The sequence below is a fragment of the Melitaea cinxia genome, chromosome 5 (assembly GCF_905220565.1).
Source record: "Melitaea cinxia chromosome 5, ilMelCinx1.1, whole genome shotgun sequence".
Classification (NCBI taxonomy): domain Eukaryota; kingdom Metazoa; phylum Arthropoda; class Insecta; order Lepidoptera; family Nymphalidae; genus Melitaea; species Melitaea cinxia.
The window spans coordinates 11,224,784-11,245,694 of NC_059398.1; the positions used below are offsets into that span (position 1 = coordinate 11,224,784).

The following is a 20,911-nucleotide window of genomic DNA, read 5'->3' on the forward strand; positions in this document are numbered from 1 at the left end:
GCGTATTGTAATGATTAGTATTAGTAGCCTGTTACGTTATTAGACAAAACGCTTATGCGCTGGTCGTTGAGTCAAGTTTTTGATAAAACTGCGTACGTAAAATAATCGTTACATTCGTATCGGCGAAACTACGTACCTACATGGTTATAAGCTTCGTAACTAGTTACTGAAACCGATTACGTTAAATAACGCCCAACGCTAATGTCATATATATAGTCTTGTCTACGAATGCAATTAGGCGGGAAAAAATTGAAAGGATAAGGAGTAAAGCTTTTTTTAATTAATAGTATAAAAATGGTAGTATTAAAGTATATAATCTAACGTTTTAATTATATCCTTTTGACATAATTATATGCTTTAACTTTATTATTGCAGGTTGGTCAATATGACGAAAATGTGTTATCTGATATGTTGCCTGTGTATTATACGAGACTATTTCCACAAAACCTGTTTTGTAGGTGGCTTTCATGTGGAAATAATCCTCAGCCATTATCAAATAGAGAATTGTCCTTTACTCTAGCTGATGATGTGTATTTACGGTATTTATCTATAAATAACCAGAAAGAATTTTTCACTTTGTTGCAAAAGAAATGTCCTCACAAACTCGATATCGGCGCTGTTTATAATACAAAGTAAGTTAACAAGCGAATACTTTTATTTACTTACTGTTTAATCATATTAAATCTGCCCACATTAAGATTTGACTCATCATTCTGGTTGATTAAAAGGTATCAAATATCTTCTGCTGCAACCCATGTCCTAATATTTTGCAGCCAATTAGGCTAACTTTCCTTGAAGTCAAGAAATTAAATTCACTTGTAAATTCTAATTTTTCAAACAAAACCATAAGATTTATTCTCTGATACAGGTTTGAATACAGGTTTTCTTTCTCTTCAATTCTTACATTTAGATTTAGATAACAGTAGTAAGTCTATAAGTGTAAATATCATAAACAAAAATGTTTGAAATGCTTTAAAGCTCATGTGTATTCTAAATGTTATAATTCTAAGTATAGAGATGCTTACTAAGCAATGCTAGATAAGATATATTTATAATCTATACTAATAATATAAAGCTGAAAAGTTTGTTTGCTTAAACGCACTATTATGAGACTCAGGCGCTGCCTACTGCGCTACCGAGGCTGTGCTTAAACGCACTAATCTCAGGACCTATGGGTTTGAATTGAAAACTTATTTTTGTTGGATAGCATATTTACTGAGAAAGGATTTAGGGCATTTATCCTTAAATTAACATGGGAGAAACAGGGGGGCACAGCTAATTACATTATATAATAAATTTACAGACCCTCTGTTGGACGTCACGATGCAGTTGTACTGGCTAGGGAGTTGGTGTTTGATATAGATCTTACAGATTATGATGAAGTTAGAACATGTTGCCAAGAAGCTAAAGTTTGTGATAAGTGTTGGAAGTTTATGGTTGTAGCATGTGAAATTATTAATGCTGCTTTGAAAGGTTCTTACAAATAAATATTACTTACAATTGTACAATACTATACTCAATTCATAATGAATGTATCTATTTATTTAATAAATAGTATCAGTAGTATTTTATATAAAAAATTAGCATTAAACCTATTACAGTAAATATGACAAATTTTAGATTATAAATATTGTTTTAGCATCTTTTAAATTAATAAAATTAGCACAAACTGATAGAAAGATGGACAGCATAAAGCTATAAGAAAGAGTTAATATCCACTTTTCCAAATGGAATACTCAAAAATTGAGAATTTTAGATTTAATTAACAAGATAATTAACTTGTGTGTAAAATTCCAGATGATTTTGGTTTTCAATCAATTCTATGGGTGTTTTCTGGAAGACGTGGTATACATTGCTGGGTTTCAGACTATGAAGCAAGGACATTAGATAGTCCAGGACGAGCTGCTGTCGCAGATTACCTTTGCCTCATTATGGGTGGTGAAAATCAAAGTAAAAAAGTACATTTGGGTAATGACAACCTACATTCTAGTATAAGGTTTGTAAACTTTAAAAACACTTATTATTTTATAACAACAAAATATTTTTGAGCAATCTTAAAGTTTATAAATATTTAATTTAAAAATCATAATTTTATTAATAACATTAACAATAACTCTATAAACTTAATAATTTAAATAATTTTTTTTCTTAATATTACTTAATGTTAAAAAAAATATCGTTTTCAGTTTATGATAATATAAAGTAAAAATAATGTGATATTGCAACATATTCAATAGTTAATAAGTTTTATTTGATAACTTAATTGAATACTATTTTAGTTATGTTTGCAATTACAAATACAAGTTATGAACTTTCAGGAGGGCTTTAGACGTAATAGATAAATACTTTGAAGAGATCCTTCAAGATCAAGAATTCCTTTCAACATCAGATAGATTGAAAAGTTTTTTGAAGATTATACCTGATGAAGTTTTAAGGAAGCAGGTACAAGAAAGTTTGGAAAGGCTTCCAACATCATCAGTTGGTAGATGGGAATCTTTTACAAATATTTACAACAAATATTCTAAAGAAGTGAGTAGCCCATTGTCATTTTGCTAAGTAAAATAAAATCTAGAAGAAACAACTTATCAAAATTAATAAATTTAGAAAAGTCAGTTCAGCAATACCAAACAGTTTTTTTCTAGAGAGAATTTATATTTATAATAATAAAGTATTTAGTTAAAAAAAAAAAAAAGTTTACTCTTGTATGATTGAATGAATTTGTCAATATTTCCTACATTTTCTTGCTTAAAGTACTTAAGTATAAGTTGTAATGATGCATAGGGACAGCTGACCCTTATTAATGCATACTCCTTTTTATTCTTATTTTTTTTTTTACAATGCAGAAAAGCATCATCACATCAGCTTATCGCTGTCCACTACTGGACATAGGCCTCCACAAGTTCGAGCCAAAATTGCGTGAACTCATGTGTTTTCCCCATAGTTACCACGCTGGGCAGGCGGGTTGGTGACCGCAGGGCTGGCTTGTCGCACCAAAAGCCCTGCTGCTGACATCTTCAGCCTGTGTATTTCAAGGCCAGTAGTTGGATGGCTATCCCGCCATCGGTCGGCCTTTTAAGGTGGTAGTGGAACTGTGTTATCCCTTAGTCGCCTCTTACGACACCCAAGGGAACAGCGGGTGGCTATATTCTTTGATGCCGTAACCACACACAACAACCAAGCAGTGAAAAGCATGTAGGGGTATAATTAATGATAGAAGCAGTCTATAAATAAATGCTTGCTCGATAGGCACTATCATTTCTCTGTTTAAGGGAAGGGTATGTGTTTAATTCACTTTGCTGCTCTGTTTAAAAAAATCTTTCTGCTGAAATGGCGTAAGCTGGCACCTTAACGCCGGTGGTCACTGCGATTACCTCTTCAGGCATATACTTGTATTTGTATAAATTTTTGTTTCTAGTATAGGTGTAAAGTCCTCGGTCCTGATTGTTATTGTAGACACCCGATAGCAATTGACAAGGAAATTATCCGCCAACCCGCAATGGAGTATAAATGTAAATGAAATTAATATGACTAATTTTTCTTCTAGAACACACATGCTATTAGAAAAATGAAGTATTTAATAGAAGAAATAAAAATACAATATTGCTATCCGCGACTTGACGTGAATGTGACAAAAGGTTTCAATCATTTGTTAAAATCTCCATTCAGTATTCATCCAAAAACAGGAAAAGTATCTATTGTATTTAAACCAGATAATGCTACAGACCTAAAATTGGAGGAAGTTCCTACAATTTACACACTTCTTGATGACAGTTCATCGGATAACTTGCAGCATCAAGCTAATATGAGAGCTGCTGTTAAAAATTTTCAAGAACTAGTTTTCTCTTTAGAGAAAGCAGAAGCAGTGAGACGAAAAATGGAAGCAAGTTAGTTGTTTTTTATTCTAAAAAATGAATGTTGAACATTATTTATCATTTAGTATCTTGCTGTACTATTAATTTTTTCTTGGTATTTCAGATACATCCCTGGAATTTTAAAAATACGTAAAAATGTGGTAAATGAAACTAAATTGTGAGAAGTATTTTAGTATTAAAAATATATTGTAAATATATAATTTTTATTTTAATAAAATATTTTGTGGATGCATTTTTGCAATCATACTGATGTTTGCAGTTACCAAGCTACATTCATTTTTATGTCAAAATAATTAAAATACAATAATTATGTGCATGAGAAATGTTTAGCAAAAACTAATTATCTCTCTAGTTTTCTTGACAGCAGTTGAAGCGAAAAATACAATATTTAGAGTTCTGTCTGTCCGTCTATTTTTTCGACAACTCAAAATCTACTGCACGAAATCGAATGAGGTAAAGTCGTAACGAAAACGTTTTCTACACACAATTAAGTTACACAAACGCGAGTGTCAGACAGACTAACTATTATTTTATTATTATATAGAACAGCTTAGAGCTACTTGAAGAAAATCTTCAAATCCAATGGTCACAGTTCCATTTTGCTGAGTGTCCCTCGCTCTGAAAGCTTCAGTAAAACGTTGTAGTTGTACACAGAGAACTATGAAGTTATCCACTGATATTTTCCCTTCTGTAGGGTCGCATCTTTTGACTAAAAAGTTGACGAACTCTTGGCTGAATCTAAATCCCATTTGCATCAAAGCTAAAAAGAAACATGAATAAAATATATTTATAGTATGATTATGTATTTGAATAATGACATTTTTTCAAGTTGCACTCTTACCAAGTAGTGAAGTTCTAAGTATATATAAAAGGAAGAGGGGTCAGGAGTCAGTTTACTATCGTTTTTTAAAACATGGGGCGTTCAGTAAGCATGTAGTCTAGCTATTCAAAGGGGGAACGCTGCCAGTATCTTCGGAACCTTGCCTAAAGGGACATTTTAATAATATTTTTTAGTTATTATATTATATTATATATTTATTTAAGGTTGTTAGTTTTAGGTTCATTGTTGATAGTAAATTTCACTAACATAATTTTGTGAACATATTGTTAGTTTCTGTTATGTGCTTTTAAAAAGTGTAGTTATGTATTAACCAGCGATGTATCGGATCGTCAAAAATGTATATCCGCGAATACGGATATTTAGTGTCAAGATCCGCGGATACGGATACGGATTTTTATTTACTCACGTAATCGGTTTCGGCGCGTTACCTGAAAACGATAGTTGACGTCACGCCCGATACGAAAAAAAAACCGACTTCAATTATATCGACAAGTACAACGTAGGTAGACGAAAAAATAGTCAAGTAAATACGCATTATCAAAGATTAATCCCAAAAGTTGTAATCAGATCTCAATGAAATTTAAATGTGACCACATGATAAACATCGGCTTTCGATTAAATTTAAAATAATCAAAATCGGTACACCCAGTAAAAAGTTATGTGGATTTTCGGAAGCTTCCTTCGATTTCTCTGGGACCTCATCATCAGACCCTGGTTTCCTTATCACAGTACCACACTTAGGATATCTCCTTTCCAACAAAAAAAGAATTATCAAAATCGGTTCATAAACGAAGTCTTAAGTCGGTTAAAAAGGAGGAGATTCTCAATTCGTCTTTATTTTTTTTATGTATGCTACCTCAAAACTTTTTACTGAATGGACCGATTTCGATGATTCTTTTTTTAATCAAAAGGTGGTGCGTGTCACGTGGCCCAATTAAAATTTTGTGATGATGAATGATGAAATGAGATTTAACAAGTACTTTTCAGGTTATATCTAATAATATGTATTTACTGGACTATTTTTCCGCCGAATTACGTTTGTATTATACCACGTAACTTTTCACTGGGTTCGCCGATTTTAATAATTCTTGTTTTAATCGAAAGCTGGTGCTTGTCAATCAAGATCAAGATATAATGAGTAATCTTTGATAACGCGTATTTATGTAACGGTGCGCACGCGTCGTTCTCGTCACTTATTTTTTTGTTAACGTTATTAAACTACTTCGGTTTGAACTAATGTATAACGTACTGAGCTATATTATCCACTAGAGGGCAGTGGCAGTTTACTGTTTATAAATAAGTTTTATGATTCTTGTTTTAATCGAAAGCTGATGCTTGTCTTGTGGTCCCATTACAATTTGATCGAGATCTGATAGCTACTTTTGTAATTGAAGTCGATTTTTTTTTTCGTTTGCGAAAAATAATTATTTAGCAATCAGGTCCAGGAAATGTCGGGCATCTAAAAGTTAAATAAACTGCGACAAAATACAAAAAAGTTGCTTTAATAAAAAAGTTATTTGTTTTTCACTTTATTTATTTATAAAAATAAAGTCAACTTTCTATGTGTAATAGTGATTTTTTAAGATAGTTGATCTAGTATCTTTAAGTTCTATACTATTAGTATGGTAACTTACTAGAATATATGTTTGGTATTAAAGGTGCCAAATATTTGATTATAATAAATAAAAAATACTCTGAATGGGATTTTTTTAACACGTTCGCGGACAGTATCATGGTAATCTCTGTTCAAGATTGACAAAAAATTTCATACAAATAGGCTTGACGTTTATATACGTCGTCCTGGCATCGTATTAAATGTTTTGAAGACTTTAGGACAGAAACGTCTTATCACGTCATCATTAACAAAACAATATGTGTGTTTTGTCATTAAAACTACAACTTTTAATATGTTAATGCAGGGAGTACTAAATGCGGGTAGTTAGAGGGACGTATTGACACGTTGAACGACATCAGGAATTAACGTTCTGGCGTACAAGACCGTACTTTTTCTAACGTCATGGTACGTTGTGCCACTATGAGATAATCTTACATTCTGACGTACTATCACGTACTGTCCCCAAAGGGTTCTTACTTATAGGTTTAATATGAAACTAAGTTTGTTTTTTTTTGTTTTTTTTTTCTTTTTTTTTTTTTTATCGTGTTAATGGTTTTGTTTTTCCTTTTATTTATTGTTTTTCACGTATGTTAATTTAAATTTTAAACGGATGGATGGTCTTGATTGGCCTTTTTGATTATATTTCCTTCTTGTTTGTTTTATAATTTTTTCTGTGCTGTGTACCGTCCCTTATAAATAAATAAATAAAAGTGTTAATTATACTGATTAATCCCATCATCTAAGTTATTATGCAGCATTTTATCCTGTCAATTGAATTTGTAAATTAATATAAGATCCGCATTAAAAGTGACGGATACGGATACGGATCTCATTTTTCCTACGGATATCCGCAGATACGGATACGGATTATTTACGGACGGATATTTTTATAATCATATAATTTTTAAATAGCCAATAAAATTTATTATGCACTAATATTGTGACACGAGAATTTTATATATAAGATTACGGATTTAAAAAATTCTTAATTTTTTTATAGACTTGGTTTTGTAAAGCTTTCTATAAAGACTATCTTAGAAAAAAAGCACATTGAAAGGTTTGCTATGTTACTTTAGAAATATATGAGTATGAAACATTTGTTACCTTGGGATAATTCTTGTTCATCAATATTGCCAGATTGATCTCTATCATAAGTTTTGAATACCGCTAGCCATTGGTTAATGTAAGTATATAACTTATCAAATTCTTCCAGATTTATATGGCCTGAACGATCTTTATCAAACATACCTGTTAAATTAATCGATATTAATTTGATGTTAAAATCTACTTCCTTGAATTTAATTTAATAGTAAAAAATTCTAAAGTAAAAAAAAAAACAGGTCACATAATTAACAGTAAAATGAAAATCATAAATATTATTTTATTTGATAGATTGAAGGCGGAAAAATATTTATTATATTACTAGCTGAACCCGCGACATCATCCGCGTGGAATTTAAGAAAAAAAGTTATTGTTCAATTCGCAAAGTTATTTAAATAAATTTTTAAAATAAAATTAGCTTATTACAGTATCTGCCAGTGAATGTCCCGTGAAAATCGGTCCAGTCGTTTCAGAGATTAGCCGGAACAAACAGACAGACAAAAATTGTAAAAAAAAAAATATTTTGGTATATGTTCCTACCGTGTATACATCAATATGCATTTATTAAAAAGCGGTTATTTTAATATTACAAACAGACACTTCAATTTTATTTATTTGGATAGATTATTAGATTCTCAATTAGAGAATCCTATGGATTGCATAAAATATTTATCCCTCTTAAATTAATGTACTTTATACACCTACCTATATAATAAATTTGATTAATAAAAACACCATTAAGAATAAATTACCAATCATTAAGTTACACGCAGTGTCCGAGAAATTTTTCCCTTGAGCGTTAACAAGAGCTGATTTCAATTCTACCGCTGTAATGAATCCGGATCGGTCTTTGTCGACAGCGTTGAACCATTGCTGAACTTGAGGTGATACTGTCCCTCCCGCACCTATAGAAGGATATGGTCCATGGCCCATCTCCAGTTGACCAGCTTGCCCTCCATAACGTGGTTGATTATAACCTGGCTGCATAAAAAAAATTAACACAATATATCTGATTCGGAAAAGCTATAAATACATATTTTTAAATTATACACGATTGAGGTTAAAATATATCAAGTAAGTTTTCATTTCTGGAATTACGTAAAGAAATTAGAAGTTAATCGTCCACTGCAATACATGTCAATGGATGAAAAAAGTGGTTATAGTTCTATTAATTGTGTTTACTCGCAAACGAAAAAAAAAATCAACTTCGATATTCATGGACAAGTAATACAATGTAAATAGTTGACTAAATGTTTAAATAAATACGCATTATTAGCGCTAGCTCAAAAAGTACTCGTCAGATCTGGATTAAATTGAAATGGGACCACAGGACAAGTGGGCAGTAAACTGTTACGGATTAAAACAAAAAATATAGTCGAATTGAAAAACTCCCTTTTTTTCGAAGTAGGTTAATAGTATCGCCAATGACGTTAAAAAATTAGTCAGAGATGCATGTTTGGTATCAATTTACAATGAATATAATATTTCACATAAATTACAGTGTTCATAATATTTCTGATATAGATAATTATGTAGCTTGAAATATTTCCTGGCTTTACACGTGTTTCTATTTATGAAGTGGCGTAGCATACTTTGACCTTGTATCGAAATTAGTTGGGGAGCCCAAATGGTAAGGGTAAAGATTTCTCAAAAAAAAAAAAAAAAAAACAAAAATGCTTGCATTAAATTAAAATAAATGTTTAAGATTATAAGTTATTACTTCCTCCTAGAATAAGATAATAGTGACAAGTCTTCCTACGTAATAATAGTGACAAATTCCTGATCTATCGAAGTCTAGGTAATTTTTTATCATTTTTAGTTTTGAAAAACTTCTTTAGCTGTTGCGGTTGTAACTGATAGGGTCAAAAATAGAAAGCAATCTTTATTACCTCCGGAAAACATCCATGAACAATCCATGAGTTTCTTAATGGAATGAATTTTTTGGATTTCGGATTTTAAGCTAATTGAAAGAGCTTGTAGCTCCAAGCTGGAGAGTTATCACACTTGAGCTGCAGCAATAGATCCGAGGGATCCTTCGCTTCAGCCTGTAAGGCTAATAATAAATGCGGGGGATTTACAGGTGCATAACCCGAAGAAGAGATTCAACGCTATCTTAAAGGAAGCAAATCGCTAGGGAAAAGTTCAAACACTTTAGCAGAATTGGCGAAAGACTTGGGCTTTTCAAATGGAGCCCGTGCCTTTTGGTTTCTTGCCAAAGTTGTCGAAGGTATCTTTCAGTCTTCACTTCCATCATTGCTCGAACCTGAAGGCTCTTTGGCACATTCTGCGAGAAAAAGCGAAAATTCTTTGCACTCTTATTGCGTCAAATCCACACACCATCGACGAACGCACGAGGGGAAAGCACAATCGAGCATTCCACGGTACGAGCACGCGATGCGTAATGTGCGCTTTGAGCAAAGTACCGTACGTCGTGTTCTGTATTGCCTCGACGTCAAGGAGTCTAGCAATCCTGATAGTACACACACTACTTGGATGCATGGTTTGCAACCAATGTGCGAGCTTCGCGCGCATTCAAAAGACGACAATTTCTCAAAGACGTTTTCCCTGAGCGCTATAATTTGGGGGTTTCAAGGGTCGAGTGTATACATCCTTTCTCTAAAGGCCATGGGCGACGGTAGCCGTTAAACATCAGATGGCTTCGTCTGCCCCCATTGTTATAAAAAATATTTATTAATTGTTCATAATAATTAACTGAATTCCACAATAAACGATGCAGGATGTTATCCACTTTTAGGCGCACGCCTAACTCGGAAAAAAGGTGATTGCTTTTTTACTTTTGTTATTTCTGAAGTGAAAACTCTATAGGCACGTGTGACAGTTTTTTTTTTGATGTTTTTTTTTTCCAGGAAGCACGAAATTAAGTGCCATCGTGGATAACATTTTACTAATTTTCGCTTACATAAGGGCCCCCTGTAGATAGGAGATGCCGTATCATTGATACGGCTGATACGGCGGTAGCTACGGTAGGCTACGGTTTCGCCGACGAATAGAGGATAGGAGTTAAGAAACTGTCCTAAAAATACATTAAATTGTTGGCGTTATAAATACAATTATATCATTAAATTAAAATTAGTAGAAATACAGCAAATTTTTCTACTAATTTTTCAACGCACATATATTATTTCGATATTTTAAAATATTTTTATCTTTTTCTCTAGACGTTGCGCCGCTAAATACATTCAGGATAATTTCTCTATATTTTTTTCATAGATACCACCTTTATGTAATTTAAAAGAGTAAACTCCAAAAAATAATTAACTCTGAGTATAATAAAACATTAAAAGTTATTTTGTTTAAAACGAATTTATTCTATAAAGTATAAATAGTGATTACCTTATGTACATCATAACATAAAAACAACAGAACAGTCGTAAAAAGTTGCTAAAACATGAATTTAAGCTAAATTTTAAACTTAAGAGAAAAGGGTACATGAGTGACTTGAAAAATAGGTATTTGAATAAAATTTTTCTGTCCCGTTGTGAAAGTATTTGATCTAGTGCAGGGGTGAGCAAGTTTTACTAGAGGGCCGCAAAATTTTGAAAAATTTATATTCGAGCCAAAAGCACAGAATGATAGAAAATAATAAGACTTGATGGTACAAGTATTGAATTTTGGTGTGCCTTATTATAATAAAATTGACAGTTTGTATATTTGTAAAAGTCTGTCGGGCTGCACGCGGCCCGCGGGCCGTGCTTTGCTCACCCCCGATCTAGTGTCAATATCCAGAAAGAAAACAGTCGACTACGTTTTGTATGAAGAAACAGTCTGTATCCTTTCGTCTTAAAAGTTTAAAATTGTCAACATGTAATTTTTGCTTTTTTTTCAATGATAACTTTTGTTAGTGTATATAGTTCTTTCTGTTTAATTTAAATGCATTAATAGAGAATTTTAACAATTCTAAACAAAATTAATTTTACAAATAATGTCACAACAGTCGAGGCTCTTAAAAGTTTTATAATATAATCAAACAATTTACCTGTTCCTGATTACATGTTACATAATACACACACGTTGGATTGTTATTACTAACTTCAATAAAAATTTAATCTTTATTTAATAAAATGTATTCATAAATTTTATGTATTAGGAATAAATTAATTTCTACTACAAAAGTATGATATATATATATATATATATATATATATATATATATATATATATATATATATATATATATATATATAGATAAAGCTACCAATGCTTATGAAAAATTGCAGAAAGCTGTCATTAGGCAGGCACAGTCCAGTCTATCTGATTATATAGATTCCTGTATATATGTGTATATCTGTAGTATTTCATATATGTTATTGTAATGTATGGACTTATTGTATATTACAAGGCTTTAACTCACATAGCACTTCATGTATCACCTTAAAATTACCATATTTACAAAATTATAAGTAATCACACAAAAAAAATGTTTACAATATAAAAAGTTTAATATAATCCTTAGGTGATTAAACTTAGGTAAAAAGACATTAATATTGCTGTAATATACTGTAATAGCCTGAAAATATACCACAACTGGGGATGCTTTTACTTCTTTTTAAAAAGCAATGATTTTAAGCTTCGTTTATTTCAAATTTAAAACAATAAATACTGGTTTTTGCACAAAATATTTTCAACACTAAAAATTTAGCAGCTGTACCCTCAATTTGAATCTGTGATTTTATGTTTAAAATAAATAGATGAATTCTTGAAGCCTTTAAAAGAAAAATATTTCATTTTATAATGATTCCTGTAGTTCGTTTTTATTTTGCGTAATGAGTTTAAAGTATTAGGTGAAAAATTATAATTATTACTTACAACATACAAAATATATTATAAATTACAAAGATTACAATACTTAATGTAAGTTGAAGTACATATCTTAAAATTTCCATAAATATGGGAACATTACAATGGTAGAGTTGAAATAAATAGGGATTTCTTATTAAAGCAAATATTCTTACTTTATTTGGAATTATATTTTCAAATATATATACAATATCTTTTTATATTTAATTATATGAACTTGGTGGGAAACACTACAACTATTTATTGTGGTATTAGTTTGTAATTTGTTTCATATTTTACACTTGACAAATGTATGTATAAGTATGAAAATATAAAATTAAAATATTTTCCCTTCCTGTGAAGTATTTCATTCAATTGATTTTATTAGGTAGGGTGTACAAATGCTTAGTTCGTTTGAAAGAGGCCTTAAATAAAATTATCAGAACCAATTTTGTGCCCTTTACTTCTAATCTCACTCTACATAAGCAACACATTACTGCTAAACTTAAATCTTATACATACAATACAAAGCTACCACATATGAAGTTTATTTATATTATTGTTTCCTTGTTACTAGTAATCAGTACTAGATTAGTTTTTAAATACACACTAGCTATTATCAACCCACATTAATCATATGGATTAAGAAACTGACTTGTTAAGGCTACACATAAATCTCATATTTAATTATTAATATAGTTATTATTAGTTAAATCACAATGTTATACTAAATATAAATTAAGGAATATTTATTTGTAGTTAATTTTTATGCAATATTATTGCCTAGTTATATTAGAAAATAACAATGTTCATACTAGAGATGCCACGAATATTCGGCAATTATTCGGTATTCGGCTATTCGGCCTCTTTTTCTCGCTATTCGGTATTCGGCCGAATATGGTTAACCATTTGGCCGAATACCGAATAGCAATTTTTTTATTACTTACTAACTGTTTTTCCGCGACATCGCGTAAATTATAGCCCATGTCCTTTTTAAGGGTCTAGGGTATCTGTGTACCAAATTTCATTTCATGATATAATCATGATAAAAAGATTTACTTCCTTATTTAAGATAAAATATAGTAAGGATTACCAAATAAATTATGAAAAAACTCAAAATATTACTCACAAAGATATTTATTTAACCAAAAAAGAACTAACAAATTAATATTTAAAATCTACCAGTGGTAAGAAACAAACACAACAAACTGCCAGTTTATTGTCGTCACTATAAATTTTATAATAGTTCCAAATAGGCGATTTCTTATTAAATTGATTCATTTTGCTTTTTTCGAACAAACGATGATATTTCTTATGGTAATCAATCACGTTAAATGTTATATTTTAGTATACAGTACGTACGATGCACTAACGATCAACAAATAAAGCAGGTTGTGACACGACCGTGACCTAATCACAATCACAAATGAAAATATGAAACAAAACCGCCCGCGCCTACCAAACGTATTAGGTGCTTCAGCGATGCAAATACGGTACGGTTTAAACTCGTACGGTGACGAGTTATGTCTTGTCGTCCGCGAAAAGTACTAAGTGTGGCCGAATATTCGGTTGCCGAATGTTCGGCGCTTCGGCCAAGAGCCTCGCCGAACATTCGGTATTCGGTATTCGGCAAAATTACTATTCGTGGCATCTCTAGTTCATACATATAAATGACATTCAGTCTTTTACATCAAACCAATACTGGCAAGTTTTTTTTTTATATTTTGTACTAAGCCTTTAAGATAAAAATGCCTAAACAGTGCACTTTTACTAACTAAGAAATTAAAATTGACCCTTTATGGTATGTACAAAGGTTATTCATACAGGTGGCAGAGTTTACTGTTTTTAGCTTTTATAATCTCCAGTTAGTAATAAATGCAATGTGTTAATAATATATTATCCTTAATACAAGTATAAGTTTATAGACTTAAACATTACCACTGTGACTAGAGAAGCTATAAGTAGCAGGTGTAACACACGTATTTACACAAACTTGTATAGACGGTTTAAAAGATGATGGTAAAAGTTTATGTGCTTCTGGCACTGGAGAGTAATTTTGACAAACTGCTGTTTCAAAGTGTACTGGCTCACTTCTATCTGAGGGTACGCCATCGATGCTAGTTTGTTTTGCAGAGTCACCTGTTCCACTGTCTTTGCATGAAGAATGTTCTGACAGATTGTCCGGAAACATTTGCGGTGAATCACTATCACTATGAACTACCTGTGTCATTTTCACACTTTCAGGAGGGTACCTGTGCACAGCGCCTGCCATGCGTCGTCGAGTGTGATAAATTATAACCACCCATATAATTGAAGTCCCTACTGCACAACACACAACAGTTATTATTATTATTCCTGTCATATCTTCTTCTTTAACCATTATCGCTACTGGAGGTAGTACTTTAAGTTCAATCATGTCTTTTTTAGTGCCTAATTCATTAGTAATTTCACACTCATATTGGCCTGCATCATTAGATTCGGCCCCAATAATGACAAGTAATTGATCATCAGCTGTAAAATAATGACGTTCTGTGGGCACAATGGGAGTACCATTCTTAAACCATTTTAGCACTGGCTTTGGAGAACCTGTTATCATACATTGTAATACAACAGATTCACCAGTAATTACTTCTTTATTCTCCATCACCCTAATAAAGGATGGTTCCTGCAACACTGTTAAAGTTGCATTAGCCATAATAAACCCCGCTGGATTTTTAGCAGCACAGCTATAAATGCCCATATCTGTAGTTTTAGCATTGACAATGAAAAAAAGGTGATCAGTTGGCATTACATTCATGCGTCTCTCTCTAGCAGCTGGGAAATCATTTCCACCATCTTTCTTCCATGATATTTCTGGTTGAGGGTCACCAGTTGCAGCACAGTTAAGAGTAACCGTTTCACCTGTTTTTACAGTTACATTTGTTGGAGTTTTTATAAAACGTGGAAATGTTACAATATTAACTTTAGCCTTTGATGAGTATGTAGTACCAAATTTGTTACTAACTACACATTGATATTTACCCGAATCAGAATGTGACACATCTGGAATAACAAGAACAGATGTTGCATGAGGCTTGCCATTTTCCTCTAAAGTAATATTTTCATACACTGCTGGGTTGCTGACATTGCCATTGTTTTTCCTCCACAAAAATGTCATATTACTAAAAGGGTTAGATGTAGCTGAACAGATTAAATTGGCCGATCTGTTTTTTATTGCAAGATGAGATTTAGGGTGTTCTATAATTTTAGGTTTTGGGGAATCTCCACAATTATCTTCCTTTAACTTTGCAATAGTGACTCCTCTTACTTCAGCTGGATAGGCACAAGTCGCTGTAACGTGCTTATGTTCAACCTTATCTCTTATCCATTTTACCATCCACAGTAAGTTGCAATCACATAACAAGGATGTGGAATTCAAATAAAGCTTTCTTAATTTCGACAAGGAATCAAAAGCATGATGTTGTATTGAGGTTATGTTATTAGCCCTCAAATCCAATTCAACAACGTTTGATAAGCCTTCAAAAGCCCTTGAGCTAATAGATTTTATGTGATTTGCAGATAAATTAAATATTATCAAGTTCTGTAACTTTGAAAATGGTCCAGACATGTCTTCTACCGTCCATGATATTTTGTTGTTGTTTAAAAACAATGTCTGTAGGTGAATCATGTGACTGAAAGCCTCCTGGGATATAGCAGAAATATTGTTATTACTCAAATTAAGAATATGCAGATTAGTTAAATGCTGGAAAGTACGCCCTTCTATCTCCACTAAGTAATTGTGAGAGAGATCTAAATTTTCTAAATTTGTACACAGCTCCCAACTGCCAAAATCAACTTGAGATATTAAATTATTTGACAAAGATAATGTTGTTAAAGATTCCAAACCATACATCCATCCTTTGGATATACTTTTAATACGGTTGTGATCCAATTGCAATAGGCTGACAGATTTAAATCCAAAAAATGCTCCATCCAAAATGTTTTCAATGTTATTGAATTTTAATTTTAAAGTTGTTAAACTTGACAATCCTTGAAATAGTAAGCCACTAATAACATGAAGTTTATTGTGATTCAGTTCTAATACTTTCAAGTTAGACTGATGAATAAACAAATGATTAGGCAGAGAAACAAGTTCATTTCTGTTTAATTTTAATGTCATCAAACTAGTCAAGTTATTAAGAGCACCTTCTTTTATTAATTTTATGTGGTTACTGTTCAAGCTTAATGTCTTTATTGTACTATTCATTGGAAAGTGATTGGTATCAATGGAACTAATACTGTTTCTATTCAGACTTACTTCTTGTATTTGGTTAGGATAAAGAAAATTAGGAATATGTAATAGTGTATTTTTGTCTAACTTTAATATTTTTAACGACGATAATTCCTTGAAGCCTTCGGTAACATCTTTGCTCAGCTTATTGTAACTTAAGTCTAATTGTTCCACCCACTTCGGAATTCTTGGCACTGACACCAAATTTTTTTTTGAACAATCCACATACTGTTCTAAACAATCACATCTCTGTGGGCATTCATTATTTTCATTTTGCATAGATATTCGTATCAAAAACACGATTGTTATAATCGTGATCATATAGAAGGTCCCCATTTTTATTCATTTGTTTAGATGCTATGATCATTTAATATGAACGATTTGCGTCTTTATTCTTACATAATTCTAGACGCATAACATACACATTGAAAGTTCAAAATTAGTTTTAGGTCATATGAACTCACTTATTCAATCACTACATTTTGTCTTTCGTGAAAAGAATAACAATAAACACAACTTTAGATAGGTATTATTTACTGATACGGACTCGACCGCCATTTTCTTTAATCAATCGTTGATTTGATAGCGAACTAATTCACTGGTTCCAACATGGCTTCTAGGCAATTTGCTCGGGATTTAAAATAAATTTGAATTTTTATATTTTATAAATTAATTTCAAAATTACAAAAATTTAGTTTGTTATAATATAATAACACAATTATAATTTATGTGATTTTGTGACATTATCTGTATCAAAAATATATCTTTAAAATAACACATTCTTTCAATTTTTGATAGCGGACGAATTAAAATAAGATGGAATATAATGCGTATAACTTAAATACAGTACGTAGCGCGTTACAGTGTGGTTATAGTCTAAGATCTCACACTTCCTTATTTTCTGATTGACAAAATATATAGTGTAGTATAAAGTTGCTTAAATATTTTGTAGAGATTTGATCGATATCTGGCAATAAATACTGCCGACAGAAAGTGTCTGGAAGGAGGAATTTTGTACATTTTAACAAAATTTTATTAATACAATAAATGGAGATGTGACAACTAATCGCTAGTCGGCGACTATTTGGCAAAATGAGCCTCTGACTTCTATCACTTCAGCCTATCGCAGTCCACTGTTGGACATAGGCCTCCACAAGTTCGCGAAAAAAAATGGCGTGAACTCATGTGTATTACTCATACTCACCACGCTGGGCAGCCGGGTTGGTGACCGCTGGGCTTTGGCGCACTGAAGACGCTGCTGCCCGTCTTCGGCCTGTGTATTTCAAAGCCAGCAGTTGGATGGTTATCCCGCCATCGGTCGGCTTTTTAAGTTCCAAGGTGGTAGTGAAATTGTGTTATGCCTTAGTCGCCTCATACGACACCAACGGAAAGAGAGGGGATGGCTATATTCTTTATTGCCGTAGCTACACAGCTTCTATATTATAACTTTGTATGTATTTCTCAGTAAAATATAGTATAAGTATGTAGCACGGTTATTATTTAATGTATTCTCCCACATTAAATAATAATATTGATTATTTATTAATAGTTCTATTTTATAACACTATATATTTCATTTTGTAATGTAAAGCAAAGCAACTTTTCTTTTGGTATTTTTTTTTATTGTTTTATAGAAAAGGGGGCAAACGGACAGTTGCCTCACCTGGTGGTAAGTGAAACATAGATGAAGTAAAAAAAATAGATAATGCGCGGCCTTTGTTGTTAGTGAAGCCACAAAACTCGGCTCCTTCAAGTAAATACACGCGCTCACGCACACATATGCATCAAACTACGCTCATTTTCGTTAGTATCTCACGAGGCCTCGTACAGTAACTTTGCCTTCAAAATGCCGTTCTTATGTAATTAAATGGTGCAAAAACAATACCAAAGTGAATAAAAAGTCTGAAGAAATATCGTTTCACACGTAAGTACATACAAAACTTTATATTTCTCGTTATTAACAAAATAATAATGAGGTTATTCGGAACTTATAATTTCGATGTTCCGAAATGACGTACCGAGGGAGTGTTACCAGTAATTTTTATTTCAAAAATGCGGGTAAGTAAATTGTAGGCAATCATAGAAAAATAATTAAGTAGAAAGTGGACATCATTATTGTGGTTTTTTTTTATCGTGTGATTTTATGTTTTACCTAAACTAAAGTCAATATGAATTTTTAACTCGTTTGTGTCTGTTTAAATTTTTGAATTAACTACTCATATTTTACTACTAAATATCATGATTTTAGGTTTCCAAGGAATATTTTAAAAGGAGATAGATAGAATAGGTAGATGTTGTACGACTGAGCCGAAATGAACTATAACGACAGCCATACTCATCTAATGTGGTTTGTTCAAACCATTTTGATAAAGCTGACATGTACGGTACAAAACGTGGACTTGGCAGAGTACCATCACCTATATACTACTACTTACTACTACGTATTTTAATGTTGAATTTTTTGTTCTAGGACCTACCGGATGAGTCATAAATTAGTCGTTAACCAAGATTCAATCTTTGATACACCTAGAAAACATAAACTAAGAGAAAAGTTAAAAAAGCAGGAACTTTATTTAAAAAAGAAGGTTCCAAAGGTTCATGTGCATTATTTATGGTTGGAACATTACGGTAATAGCAGACTAACAGAATATCTATTTTAATACAATAATTTGAATGCTCGGTGGTTGAAAAAGCACTTCATTAGCATTTTATGACACAATTTCTATTGTAACTACAGAAATTTTAATTATAATTATATAGCAGTTTGTTTTATTATTTAACAGTACTTATATTAAGTTATTTATATTTACATTAGTGTAACATTTTTTTATAGAACAAATAGATGATAGTGACATCAAAGTTTATTATCTTTAATCATAATACTATTGGTCAACTACATAAATTACAGTAAATGTAAGGATTTATGAATATTTTAAAAACGAAAGATGTCTTACTGCTATCCGATACAAATGCTTGTATCATTGCATTTTAATATATAATAGGTTTTACTCAAAATAGATGGTAAATTTATCTTGCTGTCAAATATAATAAAGATAAATATGAAGATAAACTGCAAAAAGTGTAACTATTGTATAATAAACAGACATCGTGCCTCAGCAGCTACAGCTTACTGATGTTTATTTGTTGGCCAACTTTCAACGCCTAAGATTTGCACTGAGCATTTGCTCGTTTAAGACAAGTTAAGGATTAATGATGTGGAATTTCATTAAGAAAAATCTTAAAAAATTATATTACGGATTTAATAATAAATATGATATCATTTCAACAGTACTAGTACCTACTGTTACAAGACAGTATTGTTATCTATTATATCAAATATACTTGTCTATCTATACATTAGTCATAGAAGTTGCAGTAACATTTTATTAAATCACACGATAAAAAAAAAATTGTATTGCCGATAAATATGTATATATTTTTTAATTATTAATCTAAATCCTCCATATTTTAGTTCGATTTACATTTGAATTGTAGATTTAGTAACATAAAAACCATCAACATATTTATGTTTTTACTTTACGAACCCTATCAATTCATTTGTAATATAAACTATAACAAGTAAAAGAAGAACTACGTAAGTACTTACGTTATAGGCCATTATTTTGGTGAAATTGAAGAGTTCTGAAAATTAAAACAATTAATTAACATTTATAAAGTAGTTAGAAATTTACTAGTTGCAGCTATATAAACTTACATATTACTTAATAGAAGTAGCGATAAGAAGATTATATTCTTATTATTAATTTAAGAACTGAAACTATTTTGTTGCTGTTTCTTCTAACTGTTTAAAAGTTGGTTATTATACTTCGATAAAATCTTATTTTGAAGTTAGTACATAGACCAATGACAGTAGTAGGATGGTAGTAGGTATGCTTTTGTCCATGGATGGGCTCTTGTCTATTATGTATAGTCTGTGCTTATCAGATCAATGTTAAACTTATATTAACATTAAATTTATCGATACAGACATCAGAATTACAGACATTATCAATATATGAATATTTAAATATAAGATATAAGTTAGGTACAGCGGTAGTATACTTGGAAACTGCAACTAAGGCATTGAATAATTGTATTTGCAGGCAAACGAAGAAAAACCGACTTCAATTATATCGACAAGTAATACAATGTAGGTAGATGGAAAAATAGTCAAGTAAATACGCGTTATCAAAGATTACTCCAAAAGATGTAATCAGATCTCGATGAAATTTAAATAGGACCACATGATACAGATCGGCTTTCAGTTAAATTAAAAATCATCAAAATCAGTACACCCAGTAAGTTATATGTTAATTTAATCAGGAAATAATAGTCTACTTACATTTGAAACATTTTACCAACCGAGCATGCTTTGTTTACAAATCGGTTATTAACAAGTAAAATTTTGTTATTCG

General features: G+C 31.4%; 3 protein-coding genes across 3 annotated transcripts; 1 reads left to right on the plus strand and 2 right to left on the minus strand.

Annotated features, from left to right (window-relative positions):
* The first annotated feature begins 208 nt into the window (after positions 1 to 208).
* Positions 209 to 4,065, plus strand: LOC123653594 (DNA primase small subunit). Its single transcript, XM_045589585.1, has 7 exons — positions 209 to 297; positions 376 to 632; positions 1,304 to 1,473; positions 1,798 to 1,996; positions 2,319 to 2,529; positions 3,545 to 3,884; positions 3,976 to 4,065. Exons 1-7 carry the CDS (start codon positions 295 to 297, stop codon positions 3,993 to 3,995), a joined length of 1,200 nt encoding a protein of 399 aa, XP_045445541.1. The 5' UTR covers positions 209 to 294; the 3' UTR covers positions 3,996 to 4,065.
* LOC123653595 (peflin) lies at positions 4,059 to 20,381 on the minus strand. Its single transcript, XM_045589586.1, has 5 exons — positions 20,212 to 20,381; positions 20,104 to 20,138; positions 8,182 to 8,410; positions 7,433 to 7,576; positions 4,059 to 4,632 (listed from the first exon to the last, which is right to left on the minus strand). The coding sequence occupies exons 2-5, from the start codon at positions 20,113 to 20,115 to the stop codon at positions 4,409 to 4,411; spliced, it is 609 nt and encodes a 202-aa protein (XP_045445542.1). The 5' UTR covers positions 20,116 to 20,138; positions 20,212 to 20,381; the 3' UTR covers positions 4,059 to 4,408.
* LOC123653593 (leucine-rich repeats and immunoglobulin-like domains protein 3) lies at positions 13,968 to 17,126 on the minus strand. The gene has a single exon (XM_045589584.1). The coding sequence runs from the start codon at positions 16,830 to 16,832 to the stop codon at positions 14,154 to 14,156; it is 2,679 nt and encodes an 892-aa protein (XP_045445540.1). The 5' UTR covers positions 16,833 to 17,126; the 3' UTR covers positions 13,968 to 14,153.
* Positions 20,382 to 20,911: the final 530 nt, after the last annotated feature.

What these genes read in the sequence shown, in the direction of transcription:
- LOC123653593 (XM_045589584.1), bottom strand. Translation starts at nt 16,832, where the DNA reads ATGGGGACCTTCTATATGATCACGATTATAACAATCGTGTTTTTGATA.
- LOC123653595 (XM_045589586.1), bottom strand. An exon ending in TGCGTGTAACTTAATGATTG is followed by an intron (nt 7,577 to 8,181) that starts GTAATTTATTCT and finishes TTAATTTAACAG; the next exon opens with GTATGTTTGATAAAGATCGT. An exon ending in TGAACAAGAATTATCCCAAG is followed by an intron (nt 4,633 to 7,432) that starts GTAACAAATGTT and finishes GTTTCTTTTTAG; the next exon opens with CTTTGATGCAAATGGGATTT.
- LOC123653594 (XM_045589585.1), top strand. An exon ending in GGCGCTGTTTATAATACAAA is followed by an intron (nt 633 to 1,303) that starts GTAAGTTAACAA and finishes ATAAATTTACAG; the next exon opens with ACCCTCTGTTGGACGTCACG. An exon ending in GAGACGAAAAATGGAAGCAA is followed by an intron (nt 3,885 to 3,975) that starts GTTAGTTGTTTT and finishes TTGGTATTTCAG; the next exon opens with ATACATCCCTGGAATTTTAA.